The 17,642-nt window shown below is 46.9% G+C and overlaps 1 protein-coding gene across 5 annotated transcripts in view; it reads right to left on the bottom strand.

Moving 5' to 3' along the window:
• LOC140427708 (dual specificity tyrosine-phosphorylation-regulated kinase 1A) overlaps window positions 1–17,642 on the bottom strand; it is a 168,821-nt gene that overhangs the window by 94,232 nt on the left and 56,947 nt on the right. For all 5 annotated transcript variants that reach the window (XM_072513232.1, XM_072513235.1, XM_072513236.1 and 2 more), the window contains exon 2: window positions 2,070–2,143. In XM_072513232.1, the coding sequence (XP_072369333.1) occupies window positions 2,070–2,079 (10 nt within the window). In that variant the 5' untranslated portion in view covers window positions 2,080–2,143. The remainder of the gene's footprint in view (window positions 1–2,069; window positions 2,144–17,642) is intronic.

Raw genomic sequence — 17,642 nt, 5'->3', positions numbered from 1 at the left:
GGAATGGTTGCGTCCTGTGCTGTAACCATTCTTAACTAAAATCTCGAGTTATTTTTGACTTTACTTGAAGGTTTTTATACTTGGAATGTCTAAGAAAGAATCTTAAAACTTCAGAAACATTGAGGAGATATTTAATGATCAACATGGAGGAAATAAATATATAGTGCATACCATTTGAAAACTCACAACCCTTGCAAAGCTTTAGGGAAAACCCTTGAGATTACACAGTAGGGTTCCATGAACACGATCAGTATTCAATTGGTATGTTATGTAAACATACCAGAATAAATTGGTTTAACAACAAAAAAAAACTTGGATATGGTTCTAAACTGTTTTGAACAGATGCATAATAATATGGTTGGGGAAAGGCAGATGGCACCATTTGTGGGGTTTTCCCTTTATAAAATTGCCATTTCCCTCTGCTTTTACCAGTCAAAATTATTGCATTTAATGCATTCAGAAATAAGCAGCTGTTGTATTTGCTTTTAGAAATTGAATCTTTTTGATGATGTATTCTTACTGCTGGTTACATCTGTACATTGAATCCAGTTCTTTACTCAAAAAACAGCAATTGTGTTTCGTTGCATTTGAGGCAATTTTTATTGGTCTACAAAATGGTTCAGGAAGTATGTAATTGTTAGACAAAACATTCTTAGATTCCTCTGCAGCAGGTAAAATAAGTCCCATTGCTTAAGAGTGCTACTAATTGGTTTGGGTCAGTGATACCAATAATCCTATTAACATCTTTGTCAGGATAATTTATAATAAAGCATTCAAAAGGTGCAGTGAGGGAAACAATTAGTAACATATTGCATACCACAAACCATTTTCTCTTCATCCCTTCAGGCCAGACCTTTGTTTTAATTGTCCATCCACCAAATGAAGAGGCCTGCAGCCATATCCTTCCAAAATATGTTCAATGTTCGAAAAAATCTAAAACCTCCAAACAAATTTCAAAAAATCAAAGCAACCATGTCCTTTGCAGGCAATCCTTTTCGCCAACATCTTCCATGCTTCAGGTACCTCCTGAATAAAATAGTTTTGTGCAACTGCATTGGCATTCTCCTCACTGCAACATGTTTCTTCAAACAGCCTGGGTCTCTGACAGCAATGGCTCCATTAGATGTCTGGCAGGATCAGTAACTTGCATTAGACCAGACACCTAAAACTACCTAGTCTCTTAATGCTCCAGTTCCCCAATAGAAACTCAGTCTGCAATTTCACTAACCCAGCTGCACCAACAAGTAACATTGTGCTGCACTTGGATTTTAACACAAAAGTACCACCAAGCAGTAGATCAATGTTATATTCCTAATTGCAACCAGCAGAGACAATTCATATTACTTGACTAAGGGGTTAAGCTCAGTTGCAGCTTTGAATTCAGACAATATTGTAGTATATTATGCTTCAGCTTATTTTGCTTGAAACTGTTTTAGGGTTACCAAATTAGTTAAGAAAAGAACAGAACCCCAATTAAGCTTTGATTTGTTCCACAATATATGGTAAAAATGACAAGAAATGACTGACTCAGGCAGCCAACACCATCCTGAGCTAAGAATGAATTATTGAATCATACAGCACAGAAGCACCCATTAAGCCTCGTGTGCCTGTGTCAAGTCTTTGAAAGAGTTATCCAATAGCTACTCTCGCCTCCACTCTCACCACTTTAAAGTTACTATTCGATCTGCTTCTGTCACTCTCCCAGGCAGTGCATTTTAGATCATTAATCAGAACACAGAAATATCCTCATGTCTGCCGTTGGCTATTTTGCCAACCAACTTAAATCTGTGTCTACTGGTTACCTATCCACCACCATCTCTAGCCAAATCCTTGATAATTTGCAACGCTATTAAATTTCCCCTTAACCCATAAATCAAATCAAAATTTTTCCATCAGTGCAAAATTAAGAATTAGTTGGTAGATGAACTCTGATTTGACTGGGCACTAGTCCATTTGATGTTAAGAATGAAATTTAGTGAGCGGAGAAACAAGAGGTTTTGCAGATTCAAGTTGCTTCCTGGTAGTTGTCTTGGCATCAAAACCCCAGAATAACATGAAGGTGAAAATACCTGTGTGCATTGTCTTCTTCTGTCGAGTCTCATATCATTCTTTGTGGAGGTTCTAGCTGCAAAACCACAGCGCTCTACAAAAACAAAAACATTAATGAGGGGGAATGTAGAAATTATTTTAAAATGTTGGAATCAGACATAAATATTGACTAGATGCTAATTGGTTATTATCGTACATCAAGCTGACATTAAAAAGGACAAGGCCTCAGTGAACTGCAATTTTATAAAGTGTCTCATCAAGCTCTGAGGTTTGAAGGAGGGAAATGGATGTCCACAATTTTACAACTTGTACCCATTCATATAGGACTGCCTGGAGCACACCAGAATGTTTTACGCTACTAATCAACATTCAAAAATAAGAACAATAAGTAGTGTTGTTCTGATAGTTTTGTGATTGAAAAAAATCTGGAAAGTCTGCATGTTTAGCAATGAAGAACGCAAATATAACTCAATTCAAAGACTGTTGTTACATTCATTCCAATGTGAATGCACTCACTTGATTATTTTGTTCTGTTTTCCTAATTTTAACATTTTCACATCCCTGCACTCAAACAAGTTAATGCAAATATTATGCTGTATTATCATTAAATTTACAATACAGAAGGAGGCCATTCGGCCCATCGAGTTTGTACTGGCCCTTGGAAAGAGCACCCCACTTAAGCCTACACTTCCAACCTATCCCCGTTACCCAGTAACCCCACCTAACCTTTTTGGACACTAATGGGCAATTTAGCAGAGCCAATCCACCTAACCTGCACATCTTTGGACTGTGGGAGGAAACCGGACCTCCCGGAGAAAACCGACGCAGACATGGGAAGAACGTGCAGACTCCGCACAGACAGTGACCCAAGCCGGGAATTAAACCTCCCTGGAGCTGTGGAGCAACTGTGCTAACTACTATGTTGCCTGTGAGTATTAAGCTTATTCATTTCTAATCTATTTGTGAAATTATCAATGATTATTGGGGATAGGCGAAATGTGGTGTTGAGGCCACAATCAGGTCAACCATGATCTTATTGAATGATGGTGATGGCTCAAGGGACCGAATGGCCTCCTCCTGCTCCAAATTCATATGTTCCTAATTTCATGATAGATCAGGGATCAATCCATTCAACGATGCTAGAAATGAAACTGTTTGAAACAGTAAAAGCATCATAATGTCCGAAATAAGGACTGTACTACCACACACTGCAATCTTCTACTACATTCTTTTAATCAACTGCCTTTATGGCATGCATTGGCCAAGTCATAGAAACAGAAGTCCTCCATTCGGCCCATCGAGTCTGCTCCACCATTTAATGTGATCCTGACTGGTCTGATATAATAATAATTTTTATTGTCACAAGGAGACTTACATTAACACTGCAATGGTTACTGTGAAAAGCCCCTAGTCACCACATTCCGGCACCTGTTCGAGTACACTAAGAATTCAGAATATCCAATTCACCTAACAGCACGTCTTTCAGGACTTCTTTTTTTTTAATTTAGAGTACCCAATTCAATTTTATCAATTAAGGGGCAATTTAGTGTGGCCAATCCACCTAGCCTGCACATCTTTTGGGTTGCGGGGACAAAACCCACGCAAACACAGGGAGAATGTGCAAACTCCACACGGACAGTGACCCAGAGCAGGGATCGAACCTGGGACCTCGGCGCCGTGAGACTGCAGGGCTAACCCACTGCGCAACCATGCTGTCCGTCTTTCAGGATTTCGGGGACGAAACCGGAGCGCCCGGCGGAAGCCCACGGAGACACGGGGAGAAGGTGCAGACTCTGCACAGACAGTGATCCAAGCCGGGAATGATATGATAATCCCCACCTCCACTTTCCCACCTTATCCCTATAACATTTGATTCAGTGACTAATTTTTTTAAAAATCTGGAATTTTTAGTTTTAAGATGGGTGCTATTTGTACACAAGTAATCAAAACAACAGTTATCATGATCCTCAACATTAATCTGATTGCAGCAAACCTCAAAATATACTTGAATCTGTGCTAGTACAGTAGGGATCCACCATCAGAGGAAACCACAAAATAACTGGCAGATATGTGATTGCAAGTTGGTCAGGGAACCTGTGCATAGTTCAGTACTGGTTTTTCCCTCCATGTCCAATATCATAAAGGGAATAAAATTATACTCACTCTGGGAGCCCACAAGAATAAACACAAATGCTGATTTTGAGGGGCAACTGCCAATATCGACAAAACAGAAAAAATCCCAAACTGTTCACCGAGTCATTCGGCAAAAGGCACAAATTAATGCACATTTAAATTGTGTTTAAAGTGGCCCACAAAACTGGTCCGAGGAAATAGTTAGACACCCTTGTTCAGATCTCAGAAAATTAATATGACTGGAAAAGGCTTTTTTCTGCTCCTTGATCAATTTTCCCACAACTCCAAATTAATATCCGAGCTACCGATTCCATCCCTCTCACATGATGTGGAGATTCCTGCGCTGGGTTGGGTGGGCACAGTAAGAAGCCTCACAACACCAGGTTAAAGTCCAACAGGTTTATTTGAAATCACAAGCTTTTGGAGCGCTGCTCCTTCTTCAGGTGACAACAGGTCTCACAGACAACAATCCAAGACTAAACTAATTATGCTCTCAAGCTTGGTGTCATACAGGATCCTAAGTTGAGCTTCAGACCACACATTCGCACCATCAGCCTGACCACCTATTTAAACTTGCGTAACTTTAACCTGGCTTCACCGACCTCAGCCCATCTGTTGCAGAAATCCTCATCCATGTCTTTATTACCTCTGGATTCAACTATTCCAACATACTGCTAGCTGGTCTTCCCCATTCTATTCTCCAGAAACTTGAAGTCAACCAAACTCCTGCTACTCATTCTTCTTTTTAAAATAAATTTAGAGTACCCAATTCATTTTTTTTTCTAATTAAGGGGCAATTTAGCGTGGCCAATCCACCTAGCCTGCACACTTTGAGTTGTGGGGGCGAAACCCACGCAAACACGGGGAGAATATGTAAACTCCACACGGACAGTGACCCAGAGCCGGGATCGAACCTAAGGCCTTGGCTCCGTGAGGCAGCAGTGCTACTCACTGCGCCACCATGCTGCCCCCTGCTACTACTTCTTAACCAAGTCCCATTTATCTATTCCTCATATTCAAGGACTTACAATGGCTGCTGGTCAAGCACCATTGCTATTTTAAAATTCATACGCCTCCACGACCTTGCCCCTCATTATCTCCCTAATTTCCTTCCACCCCTCAATTCCCAAGGATATCCACGATAAAAGTATGGCAAATTCTGTGGAAGACGACAGATATGCCAGTAGATTGGGCAGACAAACGGATCTAGTTCAATGTAGAGAAATATGAAGTAGCACATATTTGCAAAAACAATGAAAATAAATGGTATTACTCTTAACAGAGAGAAACAAGAAAAATCAAAAGGACAAATACATTGATTTCGAAAGGCAGAAATGTGTTTTATATAAATGATTTGAATATAAAACAAAGAAATTATACTGAATTTGCACAAGGTAGTCTGGTCACAATTCAAGCAGTGTGATTCCTGTCATTCATTTCCTGCAATTTAGCAAAGTGAAGATGCAGTGTGAAGATTCTTGAAAATGATATCGTAAAGAAAAGTTAGAGATGTGAACAGACTTGAAATTCATGCCCCCCCCCCCCCCCCTCCCAAAAGCAGATAAACAAAGAAAATAATGTTTTTCCAGAGAAAATGCTGGAAAATGTCAGCAGGTCTGGCAACATCTGTCGGGGGAGAAAATAGCTTTGACAAAGGGGCATCTGGACTCGAAACGTTAGCTCTTTTCTCTCCCTACAGATGCTGCTAGACCTGCTGAGATTTTCCAGCATTTTCTCTTTGGTATAAAAATCTCTGGGGCAACACCACGGTGGTTAGCACTGCTGCCTCACGGTGCCGAGGACCCGGGTTCGATCCAAGCCCCGGGTCACAGTCCATGTGAAGTTTGCAAATTCTCTCCATGTCTGCATGGGTCTCACCCCCACAACCCCAAGATATGCAGGGTAGGTGGATTGGCCACGCTAAATTCTCTCTTAATTGGGAAAAAAAGAATTGGGTACTCTAAATTTTAAACAATATCGCAGGAATCTTTCATCCACCAAATCTTTTAACATGATTCAATGATTCCCTACAGCCACCACATAATTCACCCCTTCTACCTCATTCCATGTACAGTCTATTACTTTATTATTCTATTTTGTTGCCTATTTAGCTTGTGTTTGTTGGAAATCTTCGCAAAATTTCAAGATAAATATGAGAAGTGACCATCCCCAGTGCTTTCACGACTTCACAATTTGGATGCTGTCCTCGTGAGTAAATGTCAAAGTAAATCACACCGAGCAGGTAACGTAACATACGGCATACATAATTACTTCCTGACAACATTTTCTGATACCAGAATTTACAGTGCAGAAGGACGCCATTCGGCCCATCGAGTCTGCACCAGCTCTTGGAAAGAGCACCCTACTTAGAGCCCACACCTCCACTCTATCCCCGTAACCCAGTAAGCCCACCTCACCTTTTTGGACACTAAGGGCAATTTAGCATGGCCAATCCACCTAACCTGCACATCTTTGGACTGTGGGAGGAAATTGGCGCACGCGGAGGAAACCTACGCATACACAGGGAGAACATGCAGACTCCGCACAGACAGTGACCCAAGTCGGGAATCAAACCTGGGACCCTGGAGCTGTTAAGCAACTGTGCTAACCACTATGCTGCCGTGCTGCCCAGTAGTTTAACTTGATTAATTGAACCATTCATCATCAAATACATCTTGTCTGTGCATATGCTTGTATACTTGGTCATCATTTGTGAAATGGTTTCTATGCAGGTATAGTTGTAGTTCCTAACCCACACCATCTAAGGCCGAGTGCCACATATGGAAACCAGTCATTTTTCTTAGCCTGCCCAAAATATCTGAACTTTATTGTTAACCTTATCACACCTGCTTGTTAATTTGTGCCAAAGTATTTTGTTTTGCATGTTCTTTTCTTGATCCAACATAGTCTGCTTCAATTTTTTCTGACAATTGAAATCTTCCCACTTTCAACTCACCCGTCTTTTTTCATCATTCTCCACAGAAATTATATCCTTTCAAATTGCATCTTCATATAGGGGAAACCATGCATTTGGGATTGCCATCATAATTTTTTACCGCAAGATAAACTTCTTACTCAAAACATATTTATTCCAAATGCTTGTATTGTATTGTGGCAAGATTGCCTTTTTCACTTGAATCTTCGTAGTTTTTATTTTCAAACATGTGGGATTTTGTACATTTTTTTAAAAAAATTTAGAGTACCCAATTATATATGTTCTTTCCAATTAAGGGGCAATTTAGTGTGACCAATCCACCTACCAGCACATCTTTGGGTTGTGGGGCTGAAACCCACGCAGACACGGGGAGAATGTGTAAACTCAACATGGAAAGTGACCCAGGGCCGGGATTCAAACCCGGGTCCTCAGCGCCGTAGTCCCAGTGCTAACCACTGTGCCACCCTGGGATATTGTATTTTTTGACAAAATTCAACAGTGCTTTGAAAATTTAGAATTTTCAAATTGAAGCATTCTCTACACCATTCATTATCTTGCTTACCATATATTTAAAATAAATAAGTAAATCTGGCTCTCAATCTTTAATGTGTAAAATGATCCTGGATTCATATCAATGTGAATCATAACTCCGGGGGGGGGGGATTTGGATCAAGCAACAACATAGTTCCAAGTTGGGTACTTGGTGGGGAACTTGCAGGTAGTGGTGTTCCCATGCATCTCGTGCCTTTGTTTGTTCTTCTAGGTAGTATTGGCCGCAGTTTTGCAAAGTACTATCGAAGGAGGCTTCATGAGTTGCCGTACTGCAACGATACAAAAATCTGCACCTGTGCCACTGGTGGAACAAGTGCATGTTTAAGATCATACACTAAGCATCAAGAAAGGTTTGCCCAGGTTGGTGTTTAACATCTTCAGTGTTGTTGGCCTTGCACTCACCCCAACAAGTGGAGAATATCCCAGCACATTCCTCACATGTGCCCATTTTGGGAAGCCAGGAAGTGAGTTACTTGCTACGGCGCCTCAACTGCTATTGTAGTTCACTCAACATATGGCTAGTCCACTTTTGTGTCTAGTCAATGGTAACACCACACACTTCTGCCACTTACCAGTCCAAGCCCCACTGTTGTCCAGATCTTGCTGCGCATGGTCATTGATGAAGCAGCTGAAGCTGGTTGAGCTATCTTTCTTTGTGCAAACTGTGACTCAAACCAGTGGAGCGCTTTACCCCAATTGCCACCGATTCAAATTTTGCTAGGGGTCCCTGATGGCAAACTTAGTCAAATGCTGCCTTAATGTCAAGATCAGACACTTTCATCTCACCTCTCGAATTCAGCCTTTTTATCCACGTTTGGACTAAGGCTATAATGAGATCTACAACGGAGTAGTCCTGGCAGAATCCAAACTTCGCGTTGCTGAGCAGGTTGTTGCCAAGTATGTCACTTGATAGCACTTTTGGTGACACCTTCCATTACTGTGCTGATAATTGAGAGTAGACTCATGGTGTATGAATTGGCAGGATTGGATTTGTCCTGTTTTTGTGGACAATACATAGGTCAATAATTTTCCACATTGTTGGGAAGATTCCAGTGTTGGAGCTGCAGTAACTCCAGAACACACTACGACAAACTGAACACCAAATAAGCTTGGTAATCTGTGGGGTATAACTCCACTGCAGTAAGAAACCAGGTTCAATAATGCTCAGGCTGTTCACTGAACCTTCAAGGTAATTTATACAATATCCGACACTTCCAAGTGCAGTCTACCAACATTAAAAGAAAAATCTGTGCATTAATTTTGCTAGCTGAGCTAGCTCTCCATTGTTGGAAACTCTCAAGATGGTAGAAAGGCAGCCGAAGAGTGAAGCCATTATGGTAAAGGCTTAACAATGAAGTCAGCTTTTCAATGCCAACTTCACAAAGAGCCATGGCCACTAATTTTAATCCTCTCAAATTTCAAGGGTAAACTTATTTTACAGTGGAACTATGGCAGATTATAGTTTTCATCTGGATCTATTTAAGTTATTGTTCTAACAGCCAAAACAGTTAGCACTGGAATTTAAGCTTTTGTTAGAAACGCATGTATCATTGCAAACATAAAAAGATACTCAAGAGAAAATGGTGGAAAATCTCAGCAGGTCTGGCAGCATCTGCAGGGAGAGAAAAGAGCTAATGTTTCGAGTCCGATGACTCTTTGTCAAAGCTAACAGACGGAGTAAGTGGGAAATATTTATACTGTGGAGTGAGAATGAAAGATGAGTCATAGCCACAGAAACCCAGGGAAACCGGGTGCTAATGGCCACAGAAACCAAGGGGAAGAGTGCTAATGGCAGTCCCCAGAGAGGACAAAAGATGTGAAAGGTCAAACAGCAGGGAAACTAACATCAGAGGGTGAACTGTAGATGTAGGGGGAGGGGAAGGGGGGAAGCAAAGAGGAGAAAGGTGAAGGAAAGGTGGATAAGATTGGGGGGGGGGGGGAAATTAAACATATATTAAGAAAGAAAGAAATGGTCAAAGACAGTTAAAAAGAAATGAAAACACTTCCGGTTGCGGCTATGCGGAGCTAAGTCGCACGAGTCGGCAGCTCCCGCGAAGACGGACTTTCAGGCTCGATAGAAGAACCCCAACGGAGCTTTTCACACAGCCAACCCGTGGGGAAGAGAGGAGAGAGGTCCCCCACTAACCTGTATGGACCGGACCCGCAGCGAAACGGCCAAAAAAACGGCACTGGAGCAGCGGGAGAAGAAGGGTAAAACAAACAAAATGGCGGCGGCCGGGGACAAAGAGATGCAAGAATTCATCAAGCGCTGCTTCGAGGAGCTGCGCAAGGAGATGGTGACGCCTATGCTGGCAATAATTGAAGGACTTGGGGCAACCCAGAAAGCCCACGAGGTGAAGATCCAGGAGATCCAGGACAAAGTGAGTGAGAATGAGGACGAGCTCTTGGGCCTGGCGGTGAGAATGGAGCGGCACGAGGCGCTACACAAGACGTGGGCGGGAAGACTCGAAGACCTGGAGAACAGGTCGAGGAGAAACAATCTGAGGATCCTGGGTCTCCCAGAAGGAGTGGAGGGGGCCGACGCCGCGGCATATGCGGGCACAATGATCGGGGCGCTGATGGGCGCGGAGGTCCTCCCGGGGTTGCTGGAGCTGGAAGGGGCGCACCGGGTGCTGGCGAGGAAGCCCAAGGCAAACGAGCCGCCAAGGGCGATGGTGGTGAGATTTCACCGGTTCACAGACAGAGGGTCCTGAAATGGGCCAAGAAGGAGCGGAAGCAGCAAGTGGGACAATGCTGGGATTAGAATATACCCGGACTGGAGCACGGAGGTCGCTAAGCGGAGAGCGGGTTTCAACCGGGCCAAAGCAGTGCTGCATTGGAAATGGAGTAAAATTTGGAATGTTGCAGCCAGCACGACTGTGGGTCACATATAAAGGCCAACACCACTACTTCGAAATGCCCGAAGAGGCGTGGACCTTTATACTAACTGAAAAGTTGGACTCTAATTGAGGGTTTGAGAGGGTGGGGGGTGTTGGAGGGTTGAAGTATGATGGCGGTTGTATATAGGGGGGCAAGCACGCGCAGGGAATGTTATATGGGCTGGGGACGAGAGACAAGGCCGCAACAGAAGCTGCGTCAGGAGGGGCGGGGCAGGCTCTGGAAAGCGCGGGGTTTTTCTCCCGCGCGCGGGAAGAAAGGTGGGAGGGGGAACGTAGGAACGTCTACTGATGGGGAGATTCCCACACGGGGGGGGTCAAAGGATGGTGGGGGAAGCCGGGGTCAGCAGGCGTCAGCTGACTTACGGGAGTGATATGGGGGGAGCAAAACAGCTAGACAGGGATCTAGCGGGGGGGGGGGGGGGGGGGAGAGGGAGAGGAGGAGGAGCAGGGTTGATGCTGCACTGGCCGAAAGGGAATGGGACACAGAAGAGGTGGCCGGGACGGGGGTCCCCCGATTGGGGGCCTGGAGGGTGAGGGAGACGCGGACGTGGGACTGGCCCAGAAAAGGAGATGGCTAGTCGGCGGGCGGGGGGGGGGGGGGGGCTCCAATCCGGCCTGATAACGTGGAACGTGAGGGGCCTGAACGGACCGGTGAAGAGGGCTCGAGTGTTCGCGCACTTCGAGGGGCTGAAGGTAGACGTGGCTATGCTCCAGGAGACACACCTGAAGGTGGCGGACCAGGTTAGGTTAAGAAGGGGATGGGTAGGACAGGTATTTCACTCGGGACTGGACGCGGAAAACAGAGGGGTGGCAATTATGGTGGGAAAACATGTGTCATTTGAGGCCAAGACTATCGTAGTGGATAACGGAGGGAGATACGTGATGGTGAGTGGTAGGTTGCAAGGGACGTGGGTGGTGTTGGTAAATGTATACGCCCCGAACTGGGATGATGCTGGATTTATGAAGCGCATGTTGGGGCGCATCCCGGACCTGGAGGTAGGAGGACTGATAATGGGAAGGGACTTTAACACAGTGCTGGATCCAGCACTAGACCGCTCCAGATCAAGGACGGGAAAGAGGCCGGCGGCGGCCAAGGTGCTCAGGGGGTTTATGGACCAGATGGGGGGAGTGGGACCCATGGAGGTTTGGAAGGCCACAGGCCAGGGAATTTTTCTTTCTTCTCCCACGTGGACAAGGCATACTCCCGGATAAGACTGCTTTGTGCTGGGCAGGGCGCTCATCCCGAGGGTGGAGGGGACGGAGTATTCAGCCATAGCCGTTTCGGACCATGCCCCGCACTGGGTGGAAGTGAGGCTGGGAGAGGAGAGGGACCAACGCCCGCTGTGGCAGTTGGATGTGGGACTGTTGGCAGATGAGGTGGTGTGTGGTAAGGTAAGGGGGTGCATTGAAAGGTACTTGGAGGCCAACGACAACGGGGAGGTGCGAATGGGGGTGGTATGGGAGGCGTTGAAGGCGGTGATCAGGGGAGAGCTAATTTCCATCAAGGCTCATAAGGAGAAGACAGAGGGCAGGGAAAGGGAGAGGTTAGTGGGGGAGATTTGCGAGTGGACAGGAGATACGCAGAGGCCCCGGAGGAAAGATTACTTGGGGAAAGGCGACGGCTCCAGACGGAGTTTGACCTGTTGACCACGGGAAGGCGGAGGCACAGGGGAGGAAGGGGCAGGGGGCGACCTACGAGTACGGGGAAAAGGCCAGTCGGATGCTGGCACACCAGCTCCGTAAGAGGGCGGCAGCGAGGGAAATAGGGGGAGTGAAAGATGGTGGGGGAGCCATGGCCCAGAGTGCAACGGAAATAAATTCAAGGCCTTCTATGAAGAGCTGTACAGATCCCAGCCCCGGGAGGGGGGGGGGGGGGGGGGGGGGGGGGGGGGGGGGGGGGGGGGGGTGTGGAGAAAGAGGGGATGGGAAGATTCCTGGACCAGCTGCGGTTCCCGAGGGTGGAGGAGCAAGAGGTGGCTGGTTTGGGGGCACCAATCGGGTTGGAGGAGCTGAGTCAGGGTTTGGGAAGCATGCAGGCGGGGAAGGCCCCGGGGCCGGACGGGTTCCCGGTGGAGTTCTATAGAAAGTATGCGGACCGGTTGGCCCCACTACTAGTGAGGACCTTTAACGAGGCAAGAGAGGAGGGGACCCTGCCCCCGACAATGTCGGAGGCGACAATTTCCTTGATTCTGAAGCGACACAAGGACCCACTGCAATGTGGATCGTACAGGCCGATTTCGCTCCTTAATGTGGACGCTACGCTATTGGCAAAAGTGCTGGCCACGAGGATTGAGGACTGTGTCCCGGGAGTGATACATGAGGACCAGAATGGATTTGTAAAGGGCAGGCAATTAAATATGAATGTGCGGCGGCTCTTAAACGTGATAATGATGCCATCGGAGGAGGGAGAGGCGGAGATAGTGGCAGCCATGGACGTGGAAAAGGCCTTTGACCGAGTAGAGTGGGAATACCTCTGGGAGGTGTTGCGTAGGTTTGGGTTCGGAGGAGGGTTTATTAGCTGGGTTAAGCTCCTTTACAGCGCCCCGGTGGCAAGTGTGGTGACGAACCGGCGGAGGTCGGAGTACTTTCGGCTGTACCGAGGAACGAGGCAGGGGTGCCCTCTGTCCCCCCCCGCCCTGTTGTTTGCATTGACGATCAAACCCTTGGCCATATCACTGAGGGAGTCTAATAAATGGAGGGGGGTGGTCCGCGGGGGAGAAGAGCATCGGGTGTCGCTATACGCGGACGACCTGCTGCTGTACGTGGCGGACCCAATGGAGGGGATGGTGGAGGTCATGCAGACTCTAAGGGAGTTTGGGGAGTTCTCGGGCTATAAGCGCAATGTAGGGAAGAGCGAGCTTCTTGTACTACAGGCAGGGGACCAAGAAAGAGGGATAGGGGGACCTACCGCTGAGGAGGGCGGAGGGGAGTTTTCGGTATCTAGGGATCCAGATAGCCAGGAGCTGGAAGGCTCTACACAAACTGAATCTGACGAGGTTGGTGGACCAAATGGAGGTGGACTTCAAAAGATGGGACATGTTGCCGCTCTCGTTGGCGGGTAGAGTGCAGTCGGTAAAAATGGTGGTCCTTCCGAGGTTTTTGTTTGTGTTCCAGTGCCTCAGCATCGTGATCACCAAAGGCGTTTTCAAGAGAGTAGGTAGGAGTATTATAGGGTTTACGTGGGCGAACAAAACCCCGAGGGTAAGGAGAGGGTTCCTGGAACGCAGTAGGGATCAAGGAGGGCTGGCGCTGTCAAACCTAGGGAGCTACTACTGGGCAGCAAACGTGGCGATGATCCGTAAGTGGGTTATGGAGGGAGAGGGGGCGGCATGGAAGAGGATGGAGATGGCGTGCTGCAAAGGAACGAGCTTGGGGGGGCTGGTGACGGCACCGCTGCCGCTCTCGCCATCAAAGTACACCACGAGCCCGGTGGTGGCGGCAACGTTAAGGATCTGGGGCCAGTGGAGACGGCATAGGGGTGCAGTGGGAGCCTCGGTGTGGTCCCCGATCAGGGGTAAACACCGGTTTGTCCCGGGGAAGATGGATGGGGGGGTTCCAGGGCTGGCACCGGGCGGGGATTAGAAGAATGGGGGACCTGTTCATCGATGGGACATTTGCGAGCCTAGGGGCACTGGAGGAGAAGTTTGAGCTACCCCCGGGAAATGCATTCACATATATGCAGGTGAGGGCTTTCGTGAGGCGACAGGTCAGGGAATTCCCGCTGCTCCCGACACAGGAAATTCAAGACAGGGTGATCTCGGGTGTATGAGTCGGGGAGGGCAAGGTTTCGGCAATACACCAAGAGATGAAAGAAGAGGGGGAAGCGCTAGCAGAAGAGTTGAAGGGTAAATGGGAGGAGGAGCTGGGGGAGGAGATCGAGGAAGGTTTGTGGGATGACGCCCTGGGTCGGGTTAATTCCTCCTCCTCGTGTGCCAGGCTCAGCCTGATACAATTTAAGGTGGTTCACAGAGTGCACCTGACGGGGGCGAGGTTGAGTAGGTTCTTTGGGGTAGAGGACAGATGCGGAAGATGTTCAGGGAGCGCGGCGAACCATGTCCACATGTTCTGGACATGTCCGGCATTGGAGGGGTTCTGGAGAGGAGTGGCGGGAGCAATATCTCAGGTGATGAAAGTCCGGGTCAAGCCAAGCTGGGGGCTAGCAATATTTGGGGTAGTCGACGAGCCGGGAGTGCAGGAGGCGAAAGAGGCCTTTGCGTCCCTGGTAGCCCGGCGAAGGATCTTGCTAATGTGGAAGGAGGCGAAGCCCCCTAGCGTGGAGGCCTGGACAAACGACATGGCTGGGTTCATAAAGTTGGAGAGGATTAAGTTTGCCTTAAGGGGGTCTGCACAGGGGTTCTACAGGCGGTGGCAACCGTTCCTAGACTACCTCGCGGAGCGTTAGAGGAAGGTTGGTCAGCAGCAGCAGCAACCCGGGGGGGGGGGGAAGAGATTGCTTGAGGGGACGGATGAGCGGGGGTTAACATGGAGGGTGGGGGAAACTGGCATGAATGGGCGAGAGCCAGTGTATAAAGCTATGTAAATATATCATCTTACCATGTATATATCTTGCTCAGGGCGATTTTGTGTTATTTTGTTATGGGGGGGGGGGGTTAATTGTTTGTAAGGGGAAAAAATTGTTTTGTTTTGTTAAAAAACTTTAATAAATATATATATTTTTTTTTAAATGAAAACAAATAGGTCGAGGTGGGGTAGAGCAGATCGTCTGAAGTTGTTGAATTCGATGTTCAGGCCTGAAGGCTGTAGCGTGCCTAACTGGAAGATGAGATGTTGTTCCTCCAATTTGTGTTGAGCTTCATTGGAACATTGCAGCAGGCCAAGAACAGACATGTGGGCATGGGAGCAGGGTCTTTTTTTTAAATGACAGGCAACAGGAAGATCAGTGTCCTGAATGCACACAGACCGAAGATGCTCAGCAAAGCGATCACCCAGTCTGCATTTGGTCTCTCTGATATAGAGGAGACCACATTGGGAGCAGCGAATGCAGTAGACCAAACTGGAAGAGATGCAAGTGAAACGCTGCTTAACCTGGAATGAGTGTTTTGGGCCTGGGATGTTAAGCATGGAAGATGTAAAGGGGCAGGTGTTACACCTTCTGTGATTGCATGGGAAGGTGCCATGGGTGATGGGAGAGGTACTGGGTTTGGTGGAGGAATCGACTAGATTGTCTCGGAGGGAATGGTCTCTGCGGAATGCTGACAGAGGGAGTGACGGGAAGATGTGTTTGGTGGTGGCATCAGGCTGGAGTTGGCAAAAATGGCGGAGGATTATGTTTGCATACAGAGGCTGGTGGAATGAAATGTGAGAATGAGGGGGACACTATCCTTGTTCTGGGAGGGACTGGAGGGGGCGAGGGTAGTGGCGCGGGAGATGGACCACACACTGTTGAGGGTCCTGTCCACAACTGAAGGTGGGAAAACACGGTTGAGGAAGAAGGAACACATTTTCGAAGCACCATTTTGGAAAGTGGCATCACCGGAACAAATGCGACGGAGGCGAAGGAGTTGAGAGAAAGGGATGGGGTCCTTACAGGGTGTAGGGTGCGAAGAGCTGTAGTCCAGATAGCTGTGGGAGTTGGTGGGCTTGTAGTGGATATTAGTGGATAGTCTATTGCCAGAAATGGTGACAGAAAGATCAAGGAAGGGAAAGGAAGTGTCTGAGATGGACCAGGTGAAAGTGATGGAGGGGCGGAAACTGGAAGCGAAGTTGATGAATCTTTCCAGGTTCGGGCGAGAGCATGCGCGGCACCAAAATAGTCATCAATGTATTGGTAAAGGAGTTGTGGAAGGGGGCCCGGATAGGCCTGGAACAAGGAATGTTCCACATACCCCATAAAAAGGCAAGTGTAGCTAGGACCCATGCGGGTACCCATTGCTACACCTTTGATTTGGAGAAAGTAAATGAGTTAAAGGAGAGGTTGTTGAGAGATAGAACGAGTTCAGCCAGGCAGAGGAGAGTGGTGGGTGGATGGGAATTGTCCAGGCCTCTTTTCGAGAAAGAAGCGAAGAGATCTCAGGCTATCCTGGTGTGGGATGGAGGTGTAGAGGGATTGCACATCCATGGTGAATAGAATGCGGTTAGGGCCCGCAAACTGGAAGCTGTCAATATGACGCAGTTCATCAGAGGAATCCCGGATGTAGGTGGGGAGGGAATGGAGCAGAGAGAGGATGGAGTCAAGATAAGAGGAAATACGTTCGGTGGGGCAAGAGCATGCTGACACAATAGGCCTGCCGGGTCCATTTACAGATACCCAACCACCTGTCAGCGACTAAATTCCACTTTGTTTACTAACCAAAGCAAAAATCCAAAAAAGACTAAAAACACAAGGACCATCAGCAAATATATGAAGGTAGTACAAATTAAAAATGATTCTCAATTTTGTTCCAAATTTCTAGCATATTGCATTGCTCATTTTATTTTCCAAATCAAGTTGCTCATCCACACAACTTCTACTTGTCACCACATTCCTCTCCCAAAAAGCCATAAAACTTCTTAGAAGCTTCCAGGTTTTATATCCAATTTGATATTGTGATCAGCTTACTAAACCTTTCAAATCAACATTAGATTTTATGGAGAAAAAAATAAAGCAATCATAGAATCTCTCGAGTGCAGCAGGTGACCATTCGGCCCATCAAGTCTGTACCAACCCTCCGAAAGAACATCCTACCCAGGCACATTCCTCGTAACCCCCACCTAACCGTTGGACACTAAGAGGCAATTTAGCATGGCCAATCCACCTAACCTGTACATTTTTGGACTGAGGGGGGAAACCGGAGCACCCAGAAGAAACCCACGCAGACATTGCGAGAATGTGCAAACTCCACACAGTGTCACCCGAGCTACCCACTGTGCCACCATATTGCTAAAAATAATCTATATTAAGATATTTCAGCCGAAAGCTCATGTTGGTCAATTAGAATTTTTTTAAATAGCTAAAATCTTAAGTCAGAAAATGTTCTTGTCCCGATATGAAATTTGATTCAGGTACTGAAAAAGCTCATACTGCAAAGCTGAATATAAATTGCAATCTTCAAAATTCAAGATTTGAGAAATAT

Source organism: Scyliorhinus torazame, chromosome 8 (assembly GCF_047496885.1).
Source record: "Scyliorhinus torazame isolate Kashiwa2021f chromosome 8, sScyTor2.1, whole genome shotgun sequence".
Classification (NCBI taxonomy): domain Eukaryota; kingdom Metazoa; phylum Chordata; class Chondrichthyes; order Carcharhiniformes; family Scyliorhinidae; genus Scyliorhinus; species Scyliorhinus torazame.
This window is presented reverse-complemented; position numbering and strand designations above follow the sequence as displayed.